This window comes from Monomorium pharaonis, chromosome 3, assembly GCF_013373865.1.
Source record: "Monomorium pharaonis isolate MP-MQ-018 chromosome 3, ASM1337386v2, whole genome shotgun sequence".
NCBI lineage: Eukaryota > Metazoa > Arthropoda > Insecta > Hymenoptera > Formicidae > Monomorium > Monomorium pharaonis.
In genome coordinates, this window is record NC_050469.1 from 25,733,750 (window position 1) to 25,752,565 (window position 18,816).

The following is an 18,816-nucleotide window of genomic DNA, read 5'->3' on the forward strand; positions in this document are numbered from 1 at the left end:
ACTTATGTTCAATCCATTTTCTATTTTATAGAAAAACATAGACAATTTTATTTTCATAAGACTCGAGTATTTCAGATAGGATCGTGAATATGTAAAATATATATTTGTTTCTTCATAACGTTCTCTATTTTATACGCAATTTTACTTTTATGAATTTTAAATGCTTTAAATACCCAACTACTTTCGAGAAAAGATTTTCCAGACATTCACGTTTCGTGAGTTTAACATTAAAAATTTTCTAAATTTGTCAAGATTTCCCAGAACCACCAATTTCCTGTAATATCCGCAGTAAATCGAATCCTTGCACGACTATACAGTTTCGAAAACTTTCGAAAGAAGGATTCAGACGACCATCGGTACCTACTGGCGCTTCGATACGACTTTTATCTGACGTTTTGATCTCGCTCAGTGCTTTCGCTTTGTTCGCCTACAGTTTTCCAGCGTGTTCGTCGGTAGCTGCATGCGGCTATTGTCGACGGTGCGGCCTGCAAACATCGAAAGTGCTACCGATACATAGAAATCAAAATGTTGGCGTTGTAATAACATCGTTAGTATTCCCCAACCAGCCCGGTAAGCATCCTCCTGCTATTTCGGCGTGGGCTAGACGACTTCCAACTTTTATTTGACTAGACTAGCCGGCGCCCTGGCTCCGATGGTCGGGCCGTTACCGCTAAAGGGGGACAAACGCGGACGAAGTGACGAAGCGGAGCCGGGGGTTGGGGATTATCGGCGCACCGAGGCGGCTCGATGCGAGAGGGAGAGTGACGGCCGTAGTGCCAGAGGGAGAGAGCCGAGTCGTAGAGATATCGATTCATCCAAATCCACGGTGCCGGCACAAATGGGTGCATGGACCGGCGGCCTCGCTCACATCCATCGCGCGATACCAGATTACATCGCGTTATGTTGTGCAACATGGAAGAGAGAGAGAGAGAGAGAGAGAGAGAGAGAGAGAGAGAGAGAGAGAGAGAGAGAGAGAACGAGACGGTTTTCTCTCTCCCTTTTCCGTTCGCTCGTCTACCCTTTCTCCCTCCCTGCTTCTCTGCCTCTCTCATCCTATCTCCCTCCAACCTTCTCTCCCTCCCCGTCTATAACCGAAGTAAATTCCATTATTGGCCAACTGATTCCACCGCGTTAAACGCGGCGACGCGTGTATATCGGTTACTCTCCGCGTCTATACGATCATCCAAACGACGCGCGACGCCGAGTCCATCGAGCGTGGTTTCGGTCGTTTCTCCAACGAAACGGAACGGGATATTCTGGGTGCTGTGTAGAGAAAGGCCGTGGCGCCATCGGGAAAAATCTGAGACTTCGTTTTGTTCCTTTTCACGAATGTCTTCGTGCATACAAAAAAAAAAGAGAACTAAAAAGAAGAGAAAAAGAACAATATTTGGTTTTGTGTATCTGAAAAAACGAAAACGCCTCTCTCGTTAAAAGAGAGGCACGCTCAGAGAATTGCTTGTTCTCTCGTATCGTGACCATTTAAACATTCCAAATTTTATCGAGTTATGACTCGATAAAATTTGGACAGAATTCTCTTTCCAATAAAAAATAAAAGCGATATACACTGTAAGTGCAATTAGTTTAATATTTTTGTCTTCGTGCGTTTTTGTGTGCATGAAGATACTATTTCCATGTATAACATCAAATATTAATTAATATACCTACACGAAAAGATTTTGCTGAAATACAAGTCTAAAAATAATTCTGTTGAACGATTAAAAAAATGATATTGAATGTTTAAGCTAACTACTCTTAGAATGTAAAATTTTTTTGCCTCAATATTATTATTTATAATTGTTTTGATGGTCCAACATAAAATTATCATTCTGATTCGTATTTAGCTAAATTTTTAGAAGTTGTACAAACATTTTTCCGTGTACTTTACAAATATTGTTAAAAAATTAAATTTTCAAGTTCTCTCAATTCATTATGTAAAAATGCATTAATTAGATTCAACGAAAGAATAATGTTGAAATTGATGATTGAAATATTATATAAATGATTAAAACTAAGAGAGTTTATTCAAATAACTGTAATTATTATTATTTTATAAAATTATATATTATTTTATAAAATTAGAAGAAAGGAAACGTTGAGTTTTATAGCGCAATTTGGCTGCCGCAATTATCCAAATGCGATAATTTACATATCGACATCGAAAAGACCCTTTCTTAATTTAACAAATTTGTTAGTTCCTGAATTTCTGATCATCAATTTGTTCTGCTAAAATATTATCCGCTTTTTCTGATTTTTTAATATCTTTGAAGGTTACACATACAAGAAGAATAATTGGATTCCTCTCGAGGAAATAATCGTATTGTCAGCAAGCTGGTGCAAAATGAATTCTCATAGAGAATCAGTAAAATATTTGGGATGACTCTCTCTCTCTCTCTCTCTCTTCGAAGACAGATTAAAATTTGAAGGGGCTGAGGTCGGCTGGCGATTTTTCTCCCTAGATCGCATCAAACTACGCTCTTTTCCACCTATAGGTATACTCTAGTACAAGCGTATATATCAGGAGGACTCGTCAACTCTGCGCTTCCGGCGCCGAAAGAGATAATTCGCTGATTGCTTTTGTGTTCTGAATGGCTATAAATTCAACTAAAAGCTATCAGAAGAACGAATAGTTCTGCTCTTCGTTTTGTTCATCGATTGGAAGATATTCGATAAGCTCGAGGATTCAACCGTCCACGGATCAATCTGTTAAATATTTTCGTTGTACACTTTCGTTTTATTGACGAACTCAACGAAAATCAATATAAAAACCTTGCAACTTTGACGAACTATCTTTTTTTATAAAAAAAATAATGTTTTTATTATTGATAATAATGAGAATTTTTTGCCAAAAGTTTATTGTGATTTAATCATTTTTAATATAAAATAATGGCTTTATTTCTTAGTTTTAAATCATTTCTTTCTAATAAAATTTACAGTTACATTTTTGTTCTTTTGTTATCATAAAATACATCAATAAAAGCCACAAAATATTTTAGAAAAAAAAATTTTTATGATATTTTTTAAGTTTATACTTGTTGTATATTGTTATAAAATATAATATTAATATACTTGTATGTTGTTATAGACAAAAGATATAAAATATATACACATATTATATAGATGATCTTTTATAAATTAGATTATATTTGTTTTACTTTTTTTCGTCTGTTTAAGCATAATATTATGTTGATAACATTAATTTTTTGAAGAGAAATCGGAGATGAATTTTTTTGACGCATTTTTGTCATTATTAGTAGAAGACATAAAATTGCTATAATCCTTGCTTGAACAAAATATTTCAGAAAATTAAAAACTTAAATTAAAAAATTTTTTAAAGATAGTTGTTTGTTACATGAACTCATAATGTATCTTAAAAAATCACTTGAAAAAATAATAATATTCTTAATTATCTTCAAAAATCACAATTGATGACACATGTAAAATTTACTAATATGCATATTAAAGATGATAATAAACATTAAGACATTAAGCATAATAAAGATAATAGATACACTAAAAGTCTGCCACACATTGTATTAATAGCTGACAAGTCGTTTTATTAGATCGTGTCTAGAAAATTAAGTATGCTACAGGTGAAGTGATTATTCGATCTAAGATAAGAGAGTACGTAGTAGTTTGCGTACACAATACAGAGATATTTTCATGCAACAGGTGGCCATATCTATGAAGATTCAAATTAAACATCCAAATTTGACGCATTTTACTGCATGTCTAATAACTATGCTTTGTTGATATTTTATTTTAGCGTCATCATGTTATCAAATATATGTTGCCATAATTTTAATATATTTTCTGCCATTTTGCTCAGTAAAAATAATTTAATATAATAAATAAAATTATATATATATATATATATATATATATATATATATATGTGTGTGTATAGAATATAATATTCCTTTTCCTTACTAATTTATTATTATTATATACACAATAAATTTTTCTGTCCGATTTCACTAACCCTTATTTTGTACATAATTCATATATTATTTTATTAATTAATTAAATATACATATATATTATATAATATTTTTATTTGTTATTATGAGAAAAATTTTATAACATGTGTGCAAATGTGTGTCTAAATTAACGAGATCTGATTATCAACATCTTTTTTTTTATCTACAGTGAATTTTTATAATCAGCATTGCACGTGTGCAATAATTCGTATTATTTAAATTGAATTAATAGAGAAGTTTCTGATGCTTACAAAATGCTTGTACATTATACTATATAGTTAGGTTAATATTTTTGGTCATTAAGGACACTCGTATTCACAAAACAAAATACTTCGTTAAGAGTAACTGTATAAGATATGATCTTACTAATGACTTTTGCATTTAAGGATTTAGCATAATGGCTTAAATTCTATCTTACTACGAAACGTATATATTAAAATAATTTGTAAGATCGTAATGTGAATTCGAGAATTTTATCTCTTTACTCCATAAAAATAGAGAGAGAGAGAGAGAGAGAGAGAGAGAGAGAGAGAAAAAATAATTGTTTAAAGCTTTGTGCTTTTTGTTTATATTATATTATACAATCGACAAATATTATCATATATAAATTGCTTAATTTAACTACATATTATCTTCTCCTGCCTGTTTTCCTTTATTCCTTCCTAAAAAACATGAACACGCAATTGTAAATATCTATATTATCTTTAAAGGTTTTTTGAAGTTTATAAAAATTGCGTGTTTATAAATTATCTCTTAAAATACATATTTAAAGTTTTTTTCCGAAAAAATATCAAAGTCCTTAAAAGATTAATTAAAAATTATGATACGTGTACATTAGTTCTCCTAAAGGTAAGTTGATTTAATTTTAGAAACTGTTTAAAAGATAAATAGGAACCTAGGATTAATTCAGAAAATATAATACATTATTGAATTTTAACCGAGAATAATGAGATTTCAATTGATGAGATCTGTTTTCGATTAATTTCCATCTTAATCGATAATACATTTGAATTAGTTTTTGTTTCCGCAAGGTAAAATACGCAGAAATATACGTTCGTTCGTTGCAAAATATATCCGTCTGTTTTAATTAATGCGCGTCGCTTTGTGTCTGTTCTGCGGCAAATTGCACGATTCTCATCCCCTATCGCGCGCGAGGCGTGCCACGAATTCGTGAGTGGGATCGCAAGGTGACTATCGAGCGGTTTATTTCATCGAGATGGCTGGCGGAAGGAAGGTGGTAACAGGGACGTAGGAGACTTGCGTCCCGAAATGCAAATTCGGTGTGACTATACAGTACCGTTTACGAGATCAACGCACTACTTGGATTAGGGTAAGAGCTCAAAGTCTGCGGGGCGTGCGAAAGTGCGAACGTCGGAAATATTCATCCCTCGTCGACTCTATTTTATCCACTTCTTATGTATGCCCGCAGACCTGAAAGCAGAGATAAGAAAGAAATCTAACGTAATGAATATGATGTAACGTCAATTCAACTTCTTTTGTGCAGTAACATAATGCACTAATAATGTTACATAAAGCTGTATTGTGAAGTGATATACATAACTTAATTTGTGATCTCACTAAAGAAAGAGTTTGATATAATAACAATAATCGAGCTTTGATAAAATTATTTTTATTAAATGTTTGATTAATATTTAAAAATATTAATTTAATAATATATTAATTATTAAATCGGATAATCGTGTTTGGTGATCGTTTAGTGATCAATTGATTACTGTTATTATATTTGATTACTCGTAATTACTAAGTTATAGCTTGTTATTTTTTCACTCCAATTTCAAGCAGTTAGTAACCCGATATTCGGAATCCGGTTAATCACAAGATATCGAAAAACAATCGAAGATTCACTCGCACCGCCCTTTCTACGCACAATTTCACGGCCGTGTCCTTAAAGGGCGACAGACAAGACAACGAACACGGAAGAGAGCAACCCCTTGCGACCTCGAGTTAATTCTCACCGTATATTCTCCCCTTCGATATTTCCGGGATCTCTTTATCCGTCTCTCTCTCTCTCTCTCTCTCTCTCTCTCTCTCTCTCTCTCTCTCTCTCTCTCTCTCTTCTTATCTTCGTGCTCCACCTTCCTAGTATTCCCCCCGTCCTTCTCGTTCGCTTGATCCAAGAACGACGAAGAGGAAAGACACGAGAGTCAGGTACCAGTTACCAGCCTGACATAAAATATCGCTTCCCTGTCCGTGAGCTAAGGTAAGGCGCGATTTCCCGGCTGTCTTCCTCTTCTCGTGGACGTCGAAGTAACGTGCCTCGTTAACGCGTCGCCGTATATCTCTGGGATTTCTGATCCCTTCTGCCTCGTAACCCAAGCTCTATCGCGCGAAATAACATTTCGCGCTCTTGTATCGAGACGCTTAAATTTGAACCCACTGACCACGCGTGAAGTATCGCGACTAGCGATGGGATTAGGTATCTTACAAGTAGGTTCGAATCCGCCAGCTTGTTTCCAACTCTCTACAATTACTTTGAAATATAAAAAAATTGTGCTTTCAAATAGACTCGAACCTGGACAAAATGGGTTTGAACTCTTTATGTATACCTCAAGAAACAAAAGTATTATTTCCAAGGTGATTCGAATTTGGAACAATGTTCGAACTCGTTATGAATACTTTACTAGACAGTTTTTTACTTCTAGTGTTTCAACAATTTCATTCTTAGAGTTCAAGTATTATTTATAAAAAAATTATTTACAATAGAAATTACTTATAAGTACCTATAAAATTTTCGCAGGTACTCATTTTAAAATTTGAAAGTAACTAGTCAATTACTTCCCAAGTACAATATATGAGATATTATTTTTTATGAATGTTACTGGAATCTTAGAAAATAAAACCTAAATTTAACGGATTTTTATGAATTCGATTCCATCATTAATCGTGACAGAAATATTCTGAATGATACAATGAAAAGTGTGTTTGCACAATTCGTATAACGGGGCAAGATCTGAAAGCACGAATGCGAAGTGGAATTCCAATCCGTCGTTCAATTTAAGGGCAAACTTAACGGAATCTTCTCTTATTCGAAGCTTACCAACTTTTAGTCAAATTATCGAGATTTATTGGTTTTAATTTGAGTCTTAGTTATCGAAACGTCAAGTGCTGAAAAGTTTTAACGGATGATGATCCCGCGCGACAATCCCTCTGAAGAACTTTACAGATTTCAGTGCCACGCGTCCACTTTCCACCAAAAAGACAAGGGCGAAATCTCTCCGGTTTACGTTGCAGTTTATCACGTACATTTAGAAATCACACGGGTTCTAAGAAACTCCATCTAGATACTGTATCCAAGAAGGATTAATTGGAAGGATTAATTCGACGGAGATATTCTCGATATATCGTCGAATAAGAAGCATCTTTCCCTTAAATCCCTCCGATCAGCTGCTACGTTCACTCTACCGTTAGTGGTATTAAAGTAGAGTAAACACAGCATCTCATCCCGTCGGTCGAGCGAAAATGACCGCAGCAAGATATATTGGGGCGCTTGAAATTAAGAGGATTTCATGGAAATTTGTTTCACTAAGTAATCTTCTGGACAAAAGACTGACTTCGTAATTATACTTCATTCCATTTCTTTTTATCTCTTAATATTTTTCACAAATTTTACGCAAAAAAAACTTCGAGATTTAGCGAATTCTTTACTATTTACATAGTCGGGGTCAATATTAACATTTTCATATATATTAAAGCTGGTTTCTTTCTACGTTCAAGTTACATTGACAGATAAAAGCAAGCTTAAGAATATTAAAGCCTATTTCCTCATTTTTTGAATATTTAAAGAGTCTGACAAAGAAAAATTTTTCTAAAAATTTATGGTACAATAATTTTTATTCTGTTATAAGATCCGAAGAATACTTTTTTTTGAATCTACGAACAATTTTGTTCGGAACAGCGCATTAACGACTGTATGACTAAAGCTACGTATGTTATTATTCACGCAACAGGAATTAGCAACTCTATCATTGCAAACGAAGATAAGGGAGATGCTATTTGAAACTTCAAGCTCGAGAAGCAAGAAAAAGAGAGCGGAGAGAGGGTCGAAAAGACAGGATCGATTGAAACTCTGGAAACAGAGGTACCTGCGCGCGAGTTTTAATTTCCATTCCGGCACCTCCAGATTCCGCCAATTTCCGGGCCATCGACGGCGGAGGAGGGGGAGCGCGGGAGAAGAGGGCGCGCGAAAGCGCGCCGCGTCGAAATAATAATTCATAAAGCCGGCAAAAAGAACGAGGACATCTCTCTTTGCGACACGTCGCCCGTAAAGTCCATACACTGGCTCGGCCAAAATTTCGAGGTGGATTTTCTCTCCCCTTTGCCGCCGCTGACCTACTATTTCCGCGCAAACCCCTTCTCGTCCTCCTTTCCCTTTACCCAACCCTGACGTTTCGCGATATTTCATAACTCGCGGCGCACGGGGCGCTCGTGACGTGCAATGCGTCGCGCGCAGACGAACTATAATAATGCAAAAAAACTCGCGATTCTTTTTTTTCCCCCTTTCCTTTCCACCCCGTTTTTTTTTAAAAGCGCAATAAGCGGGTACCTGCTTCTCACGGGCACACCCCACACTTTATGACATCGCGTTCGTCTAGGTCGGCGCAGTACGGCGTGAATGATGACGGAGGAACTTCCCGAAATTTCAAAAACATGAACACGTTGCGACGTCGGGCATTACTTTCAGCGAATTAGTCGCGCTGAACTTAACGCGAATACACACGGCGTAAGTTAAAATACTGGATAATTGATAGTAACATCTAAAACCATGTATATATATTTTTTAAGCACTTTACAAAGACATTTTACAGATGTTGCAAACGATTACGAACGATACTCATAAGTTGACGTAATCTTATAAATACGTGTATGTAACTCTAATGAAATAAATAAAGGGAACGATGTCAAAGAAATTAGACGATTTTAATTGTTTTAATATGTACAAGCTACCTATTTTGTTCTCACATGTATGAATATGCGTTATCACACTCTGCATGAGATAATCAGATTGTCTGAGTAATCCCGTGTTCAACGCTAAATAAGATGAGAAATCTCTTTACTCTGTGAAAAGAGAATTGAGGTACCAATTTGTGTAAAACTACCGGGGAACAAATACGCGCGAAAGGCGCTGATTAACGCCGTTCGCCGGTCTAACTCGAGCAGAGATATTACCGTGCGAAAATCCTGAAAAGCGTATTACGCTCAAAGAAGAGACGAGAAACGTGAAGGTGAGAGGAACGTCGAAGAAGAGAGGTGCTTTGTGTCACGATTTCCTTTTTTCCCCGTCTGACAAGGGCGGACGCGGCGGAAAGAACACGCCGCCGTTCTCCCCTGTGATACGTATGTACAATAAACACCCCATGTATCACCGCCCGCATTTTGCCACTCGTTTGACGTTAGATAAAACGCGATTCTTCACGACTTACGTTCATTACGGGGTATTAACTTCAATACCACAGCCTTCCGCGTTCTCGTCACGTTGACTGAGAGAAGAGCGACTCTAATCTGATCTTTCCCTCAGGATCGTCGTAGGTTTTTTTTCGGCGTATCGCGTATTGCTAAGGCAGGTTCGTCGGGAAAGGAAACCTTGCCACGAACGGAAAGCACCCCGAAGCAAATACGGTGAAAGAAAACGAAAATCTAGGAACGTGTATATTGATCCAAGTACCCATCGACACGCACTGATAGTAAATTCCGACTGCCTGAACAAACGAGATTCTTGGAAAACTTCTTGGTGTAGTTCAACTAATTATTTAAACACTTATTTCGATATAATAAAAAGATAGAATATGATAGCAGAGCTTTATTAACTTTACTAAATTTTACCTTAGCCTTTTTTATTTAATGCTGTAACAATCGTGCTCCCTAAAAGAATTCGATAATGTTATTATAAAACATGCTTGCTTAACGACTATAATATTATTTTATAACGATCCCTTGAAAAAAAATGAACTCCACACTGTATATAAATATATGCTTTTTCACATTATTAAAATAGATTATGCACAAGATAACCGAGCGTACATTTAATATGTAATACATTTAATAATGTAACAAAGTTTTAATGATCTTTTAGGCTTAATATTGAAAAGTTGTATTTAAAGAAATATTATAAGATATAACGTGGAATACTGGCATAAAAACTGTTGTATTTTATTAAAACAATCAATAATGTCCAGTTTTAACAAATGTAGATTAATTTTGAACTTACAAGGGAACCTCGCGAACTCGAAAATTCAGATTTTAATGAAACTTGGCATAAATATAGAGGGGGTGAATACATGAATTTAGAAATTTTTTGTTGGTGCCCAAAAACGGTTTGAAGGAATGAAACCACCCTTCAAGTTGAGACGATTTTTGCGGTTTTTCGATATATCTCGTAAATTAAACAAAATATAAAAAAATGTTTCATACGAAAGTTTTATAGTATAAATATCTTTATTTAACTATGATAATTATTTAAATTTTTTTTTCTTTTTTTTTCAAAAAATGAATAGCACAGTTAAATGGAGGTATTTATGCTGTAAAACTTTTGTATGAAACATTTTTTAATATTTTGTTTAGTTTACGAGATATATCGAAAAACCGCAAAAATGTATCAACTTTGAAGGGTGGTTTTACCCCTTCAAACCGTTTTTGGGCACCAACTAAAAAATTCCAAATTCATGTATTAACCCCCCTCTACATTCATGCCAAGTTTCAGTAAAATCAGAATTTACGGATTCGCGAGATTCCCTTGTCAGAGTATTGTAAAAATTCATTATTTTCTACAATTGCAGCCTATTGCAGAAAATAATTTTTACAATCCTCTGTGTATTGTAAAAATTCGATATTTTCTGCAATTGTCAGCCTATTGCATTAATTATTTTTTACAACACTCTGTGTATTGTAAAAATTCGATATTTTCTGCAATTGTCTGCCTATTGCAGAAAATAATTTTTACAATGCTCTGTGTATTGTAAAAATCCGATATTTTCTGCAATTGTCTGCCTATTGCAGAAAATAATTTTTACAATGCTCTGTGTATTGTAAAAATTCGATATTTTCTGCAATTGTCAGCCTATTGCAGAAAATAATTTTTACAATGCTCTGTGTATTGTAAAAATTCGATATTTTCTGCAATTGTCAGCCAATTGCATTAATTATTTTTTACAACACTCTGTGTATTGTAAAAATTCGATATTTTCTGCAATTGTCTGCCTATTGCAGAAAATAATTTTTACAATGCTCTGTGTATTGTAAAAATCCGATATTTTCTGCAATTGTCTGCCTATTGCAGAAAATAATTTTTACAATGCTCTGTGTATTGTAAAAATTCGATATTTTCTGCAATTGTCAGCCTATTGCAGAAAATAATTTTTACAATGCTCTGTGTATTGTAAAAATTCGATATTTTCTGCAATGGTCAGCCTATTGCAGAAAATAATTTTTACAATGCTCTGTGTATTGTAAAAATTCGATATTTTCTGCAATTGTCAGCCTATTGCAGAAAATAATTTTTACAATGCTCTGTGTATTGTAAAAATTCGATATTTTCTGCAATGGTCAGCCTATTGCAGAAAATAATTTTTACAATGCTCTGTGTATTGTAAAAATTCGATATTTTCTGCAATTGTCAGCCTATTGCAGAAAATAATTTTTACAATGCTCTGTGTATTGTAAAAATTCGATATTTTCTGCAATTGTCAGACTATTGCATTAATTATTTTTTACAACACTCTGTGTATTGTAAAAATTCGATATTTTCTGCAATTGTCAGCCTATTGCAGAAAATAATTTTTACAATGCTCTGTGTATTGTAAAAATTCGATATTTTCTGCAATTGTCTGCCTATTGCAGAAAATAATTTTTACAACACTCTGTGTATTGTAAAAATTCGATATTTTCTGCAATTGTCTGCCTATTGCAGAAAATAATTTTTACAATGCTCTGTGTATTGTAAAAATTCGATATTTTCTGCAATTGTCTGCCTATTGCAAAAAATAATTTTTACAATGCTCTGTGTATTGTAAAAATTCGATATTTTCTGCAATTGTCAGACTATTGCATTAATTATTTTTTACAACACTCTGTGTATTGTAAAAATTCGATATTTTCTGCAATTGTCAGCCTATTGCAAAAAATAATTTTTACAATGCTCTGTGTATTGTAAAAATTCGATATTTTCTGCAATTGTCAGACTATTGCATTAATTATTTTTTACAACACTCTGTGTATTGTAAAAATTCGATTATTTCTGCAATTGTCAGCCTATTGCAGAAAATAATTTTTACAATGCTCTGTGTATTGTAAAAATTCGATATTTTCTGCAATTGTCTGCCTATTGCAGAAAATAATTTTTACAATGCTCTGTGTATTGTAAAAATTCGATATTTTCTGCAATTGTCAGCCTATTGCAGAAAATAATTTTTACAATGCTCTGTGTATTGTAAAAATCCGATATTTTCTGCAATTGTCAGCCTATTGCAGAAAATAATTTTTACAATGCTCTGTGTATTGTAAAAATTCGATATTTTCTGCAATTGTCTGCCTATTGCAGAAAATAATTTTTACAATGCTCTGTGTATTGTAAAAATTCGATATTTTCTGCAATTGTCAGCCTGTTGCAGAAAATAATTTTTACAATGCTCTGTGTATTGTAAAAATTCGATATTTTCTGCAATTGTCAGCCTATTGCAGAAAATAATTTTTACAATGCTCTGTGTATTGTAAAAATTCGATATTTTCTGCAATTGTCAGCCTATTGCAGAAAATAATTTTTACAATGCTCTGTGTATTGTAAAAATTCGATATTTTCTGCAATTGTCAGCCTATTGCAGAAAATAATTTTTACAATGCTCTGTGTATTGTAAAAATTCGATATTTTCTGCAATTGTCAGCCTGTTGCAGAAAATAATTTTTACAATGCTCTGTGTATTGTAAAAATTCGATATTTTCTGCAATTGTCAGCCTATTGCAGAAAATAATTTTTACAATGCTCTGTGTATTGTAAAAATTCGATATTTTCTGCAATTGTCAGCCTATTGCAGAAAATAATTTTTACAATGCTCTGTGTATTGTAAAAATTCGATATTTTCTGCAATTGTCTGCCTATTGCAGAAAATAATTTTTACAATGCTCTGTGTATTGTAAAAATTTAATATTTTCTGCAATTGTCAGCCTATTGCAGAAAATAATTTTTACAATGCTCTGTGTATTGTAAAAATTCGATATTTTCTGCAATTGTCAGCCTATTGCAGAAAATAATTTTTACAATGCTCTGTGTATTGTAAAAATTCGATATTTTTTGCAATTGTCAGCCTATTGCATTAATTATTTTTTACAACACTCTGTGTATTGTAAAAATTCGATATTTTCTGCAATTGTCTGCCTATTGCAGAAAATAATTTTTACAATGCTCTGTGTATTGTAAAAATTCGATATTTTCTGCAATTGTCAGCCTATTGCAGAAAATAATTTTTACAATGCTCTGTGTATTGTAAAAATTCGATATTTTCTGCAATTGTCAGCCTGTTGCAGAAAATAATTTTTACAATGCTCTGTGTATTGTAAAAATTCGATATTTTCTGCAATTGTCAGGCTGTTGCAGAAAATAATTTCTACAATCCTCTGTGTATTGTAAAAGTTCGACATTTTCTGCAATTGTCAGCCTATTGCCGAAAATAATTTTTACAATCCTCTGTGTATAATTATATTTTACAACTCTCAGAGTATTGTAAAAATTCTAAATTCATGTATTCACACCCTCTACATTTATGCCAAGTTTCATTAAAATTTGAATTTTCAAGTTCGCAAGGTTCTCTTGTTAATTTAATTAATTCTAAGAATTAGAAAAAGATAAACAATAAATTAAAGTCGATATCAAAGTCGAACACGTTAATAGAAATGGATGTAAAGCTTATATAATAAAAAAACATATTGACATTAATAGCTTTTTTAAATAATTGGTCGTTAATTTACACGAAGTAATAAAAATTGTGTTAGTTTAAAATAACCGATAACATTACTTTGTTTATTAACTGAATGACGTACATAACTAATGAGAAAACAGTATTATTTGGTAATAAAATACCTTAATGTTTATAAATTTATTATAATGTGGCATTAATTTATAAATACGAATAGATCAAATTTTTCTTATAACTTTAAATGTTTTTTAAATCAATGTTTAAATAAAAGAAAAGTTACACATAAGTATGTTAATTTAAGTTATAAATTTCGAAGATATTATCGATTTCACGAATATATTTATTACTACTATAACTTCATGACCGTGGTAATCTTCTATATACATATTTATGATTTCGTTTTCGGTTATATTTACAAAGAGAACAGTGTTAATCTGTATTGCTCTTATTCATACTTCTCAGTCGAGTTGATGAAGGAAGAAAAGACATACCTATAATGGTGAATTAAGTAAGAAATTGAACAGAAATTGGACAACTCTTTTAGGAGGCATTTAGTAAGTATATACAACGTAATATTATTAAAATTGAGTAATTTTTGACACCTATTTAAACACACACACGCACAATATGCTTAGAAAATTGTATTTATACTAACTTAATTGTTAAAAGTTTTTTTTAAGTCGTGAAACACAGTTAGTTTTTTATTGGTTTTTTCTGTTATTAAACATGTACAGCGTATTATTCTTATATGAAATTATATTTGCATTAGGTTTTAAACAAACGTTAGGCAAACAACAAAAAATTAAAAAGTATCTTTTATTTAACTAATTCGTCAATTAATTGATGTTATAATTAAACATGTTATATTTTAAATATAAGTAACATTTTAATTACATACTTTGTTTTTCTATATATCATACATACACACACAATGCATATTATTTTCACATTTGTCTCACTTTATTGTTCTAAATATTATTTATACTGCCTGTTTTTAGATTTACACATTGGATATATTACTATAATTTAAAATTTTATAAATTTTTGCGTGAGCTCTTTATATCTATTTAATAGTTTTGTTTTTAAATCTAAATTAAACGTTATGGAAATTTCGACGAACGGCACAGCTTGTACTAAAGAGAATCCATACATTCCAATAGGCAATATGTTCGGATTACACGTGCCTACACTTCCAGCAGTCAGAGACGGTAAGTACAAAATATTATAATTTAATTTTTATTAGACATCACATTTGATATATTCGTCATTATGTGAAAACAGTTCTGCAAGAGGGAATGTCACTCTTTTTCCGTGAATTGAAGATTGACATAGCTGCTTGTCCTTGTCTGACCAAACCACCATATAATCTTGCAGGAATGGGTAAGAAATCTAAATAGTGCTCCTAATATTTTATTAAAAAATTGAATATTAATTAAAATTAACAGGATTATGTGGAAATCCGTCATTAATACAAATTGGTGGACTTCCGAAATTTATGACAAATCCGCATCAGAACATTAATACCGCACAGTGGAATATTCGAGAAGTGTTATCGGACACCTGCAACGATTCGTTTATCATCGGAGCTGGTTACGCTGCAAAGCCGTATATGCCTTTCAACGGACATGTATGTATTCTCAAAAAATAAGAAAATGATAATACTATTATATTGACGCTATTATAAAGCAACAAAAGCAAATCGTTTTTACTGCACATTATATTAAATCATTTATTATTAGCTCATAGTTATGCTGATCATACTAACTTACTATTATTCAGTTGTACTATTTATTGTGAACTGAGTTTTAAGAATTTTATAGTTACTTTTTCAAGTAACTACAAAATTGCACTAATCCCATTTCATTGTCTTTATTTCTCATAACCACAATTGTTGTTATAGCTTATTATGAACGCTATGTACAGAGCACCTGCGAATATTACGAATGCGAGTCACATTGTTTTCGCAGATACAAGTCGCGGATATTTCAGGACAGAAAAGATAAATAATCCCAGTCAAATGATATGTTCTTTTATGGGTGATTTTTTTGTCAGCGAAGGCAGGCAGGGCAATGTTCTCAGAGTACGCGCCAAAAATGCAATTGACAAAAGATATAACATCATATCAATAATGCAAGCCATACTCTGTAAACATTACTTTGTGGAAAGGAATTGTCGTGTTGGTAATAAGCAAGCTTGTCTATAATATTTAGTTGAACAAGTGGATAAAATATTAGTTAATTACTTTTCCGTGTTTTTACGGTCTCGTAGCATTAGGTGGCATCCTTAAGATGAGGCAGGGACGAGTAGCGCACAGCATTATGCCAGAAAAATATCCGGAGAGGATTGTATCAGTTGATAACTTTGATACATGGTTTCAGCGTTACGATGTAGCTCTTAAATCAGATCTGGTAGCTGTTGGTACATTAGTAAATATTCCAAATCCTCGTTACAGAATGGAGTATAAAGGTTTGGTAAGTTATTTATACTATACACATTCATGCAGATAATAGTAACTGTTGATATTATTATTTCATTTTATTATTATCCTATAAAGAATATTAATAATTATGAATCTTATTCTTTCACTTCTTCTCAATAACTTAATTATTTATATTTCACTGCTTCTGTCTAAAATTAGTACTAATTATTAAATTATAAAGTAAATAATCGCAAAACTTGTATACTATTTAATACTAGAACAACCAAAATGAAAGATTTCTAATTTTTTAACAAAATTATAAAAACTATGAAAGTGATTTTTATCGGAATTTTTATTTTCTATTAATTATTTAAACAAAAAAATTTTTTTAATAAATGTGCAAAAATGATAAAAATAAAAACGAAAGAATGGCAGAAATAGGTATACATTTATTACCGGTTGTTCTGAAAGATTAAACGTTAATTAAAATAATGGTATCTATGTTTTGAAGGTAAATGTGAAATATTTAAAAGCTTTATAATTTTCAGCCGTTATTAATAAGTCGTTATCAATTCCATAGTTATTCCGATTTTGGTATTGGCGGACAATTTATGGGTGAAATTGATGGTTTTACCGCAGAAGATATGGTAGAGTATGAAGGATATTTCAATTTAGCGACAAATGTTTATTACAAAGATTTTTGCGAATAAACATCTCTCTATTTTTTTATAAAAAATTAGTTTCGTATACGCTTTTATATGTAAATAAAATTTTTCAAATATTGTCTGCTGTATATTAGTATGATAAAGATGTATTATTAGATTATAATATCTTATAAGTATAAGATATAATGTAAGATTTAATATCTCATATCTTCTTGATTTATTTTTATATAATTTGAGATAGTTTAAAGTTCTTGAACTTCGAGAAATGTTCTAGTAATTAAGTATCAAAAATAAAAATTTAAAGATATAAATCTTACTGTAATTTCCATTCTAAAACGGAAATTAATAACAATTTAATTACTTCGTGCTAGCACAATTTAAATATTTTTAGATATAAAAAGGACGAGAATTTATTTAGCACATAAAGTTCTGAAATAAAAATATAGGAAACGATAAGGTCGGAAGGAATATAAGCAAAAAAAAAACCAAAAGATTCCATAATTTTTTTATCTACATATTTTATAATATAATGTTTATAATTTTTAATGAAAAGATTTAAACGTTCTTTATTATATAAGATTAATTTTTTAATAGTCCTTAATCTTCGAATTTGTTGTGTTTATTAAATTTTTAATGATACGATTCTTAGAATCTAACGATTATCTTTATCATCAAAAATTAAAACCAAACCAAAATTAATAGATCTCTCGCTTAATCGAAATTTTTGGTGTTGTGTAAAAAATATTTTTGTTTAAAATTTTAATTACACTTTACAATTTTTAAGCGCTATTAATAAAATTAGTCAGCAAATTTTATTATATAATTTAAGTCATATACTTTGAAGAAACATTATTTTAATTTACTTGACTATCTGCTTGCATATTGCATTATTTAAAGCGACATTATATTAAAACTAACATTAGATCTTTTTTAATTATTATTTACAACGAACTGTAAAATGCGAATTGTATGTATATATGTTGAATGAGTTATTCTGATCAATTACATCTAAAGAATAGAAAAAAATTATATTAAACGTAATTTTACTTACTTTTCTACAAATTTTTAGATAAGAAAGAAATGTACATCATACGTATAAGTACACACAATATATGTATAATCTTTGATATAATAAATCTGACTTTTACAATCTTCTAATGTCTCTCACCTTATATATGTTGATATCCTATATATTATTAATACTTCATTATTTTTAAAATATAATATATGTATATTGCCACGTGTGTCGTCATGTAATATATACACACACATTTAATAATTGGATTATCCATAATTATATAAATATTAATTTATTTAACTTATATTTATATTATTTTTAATTATAAATGTGGTATACTAAAACAGAATTGTATTTGAAGGAATTATTTATTTTTAATAAATTGTTGCATTTTTTTGCAATTAAAACCAATTGTAGCATAATAAAAACCTTAACAACAAACAGTAGATGAACAGACGGCAATGATAGAGGAGTGCTTGGAGAAGCACTCCTCTATCATTGCCATCAATTACGTTCGAGGAAATCAGACAAAATATGTATATAATAATTTTATAACTCACAGGATATATTCTATGTGTATAATGTATCTATTTATATGATAACAGTTTTGCAAAACAAATTGATGTTTATGTTTGCAAGTTGAAGATCGACATACCTAGCTAATCATATCTGAGATTATTCACTTTTGCCGAAATAGATAAGAAAATGTAACGAGTGCATTTAATTTTTTTATTGAAATTTGAATATTTTTTAAAATCTACAGGATTATGCGACAATCCATCATTAATAGAAACCGGTGATTACCCGATATTTA

The 18,816-nt window shown here is 31.5% G+C and overlaps 1 protein-coding gene across 2 annotated transcripts; it reads left to right on the forward strand.

Moving 5' to 3' along the window:
• The first annotated feature begins 14,822 nt into the window (after window positions 1-14,822).
• Window positions 14,823-17,511, forward strand: LOC105840654 (ester hydrolase C11orf54 homolog). 2 transcript variants are annotated; one of them, XM_036283729.1, is made up of 6 exons: window positions 14,823-15,108; window positions 15,182-15,280; window positions 15,346-15,527; window positions 15,801-16,080; window positions 16,169-16,371; window positions 16,868-17,511. In XM_036283729.1, the coding sequence occupies exons 1-6, from the start codon at window positions 15,003-15,005 to the stop codon at window positions 17,027-17,029; spliced, it is 1,032 nt and encodes a 343-aa protein (XP_036139622.1). In that variant the 5' UTR covers window positions 14,823-15,002; the 3' UTR covers window positions 17,030-17,511. The 2 variants fall into 2 exon arrangements, with proteins under 2 accessions (XP_036139622.1, XP_036139623.1); XM_036283730.1 differs by having other exon boundaries at window positions 16,900-17,019.
• The last annotated feature ends 1,305 nt before the right edge of the window (window positions 17,512-18,816 follow it).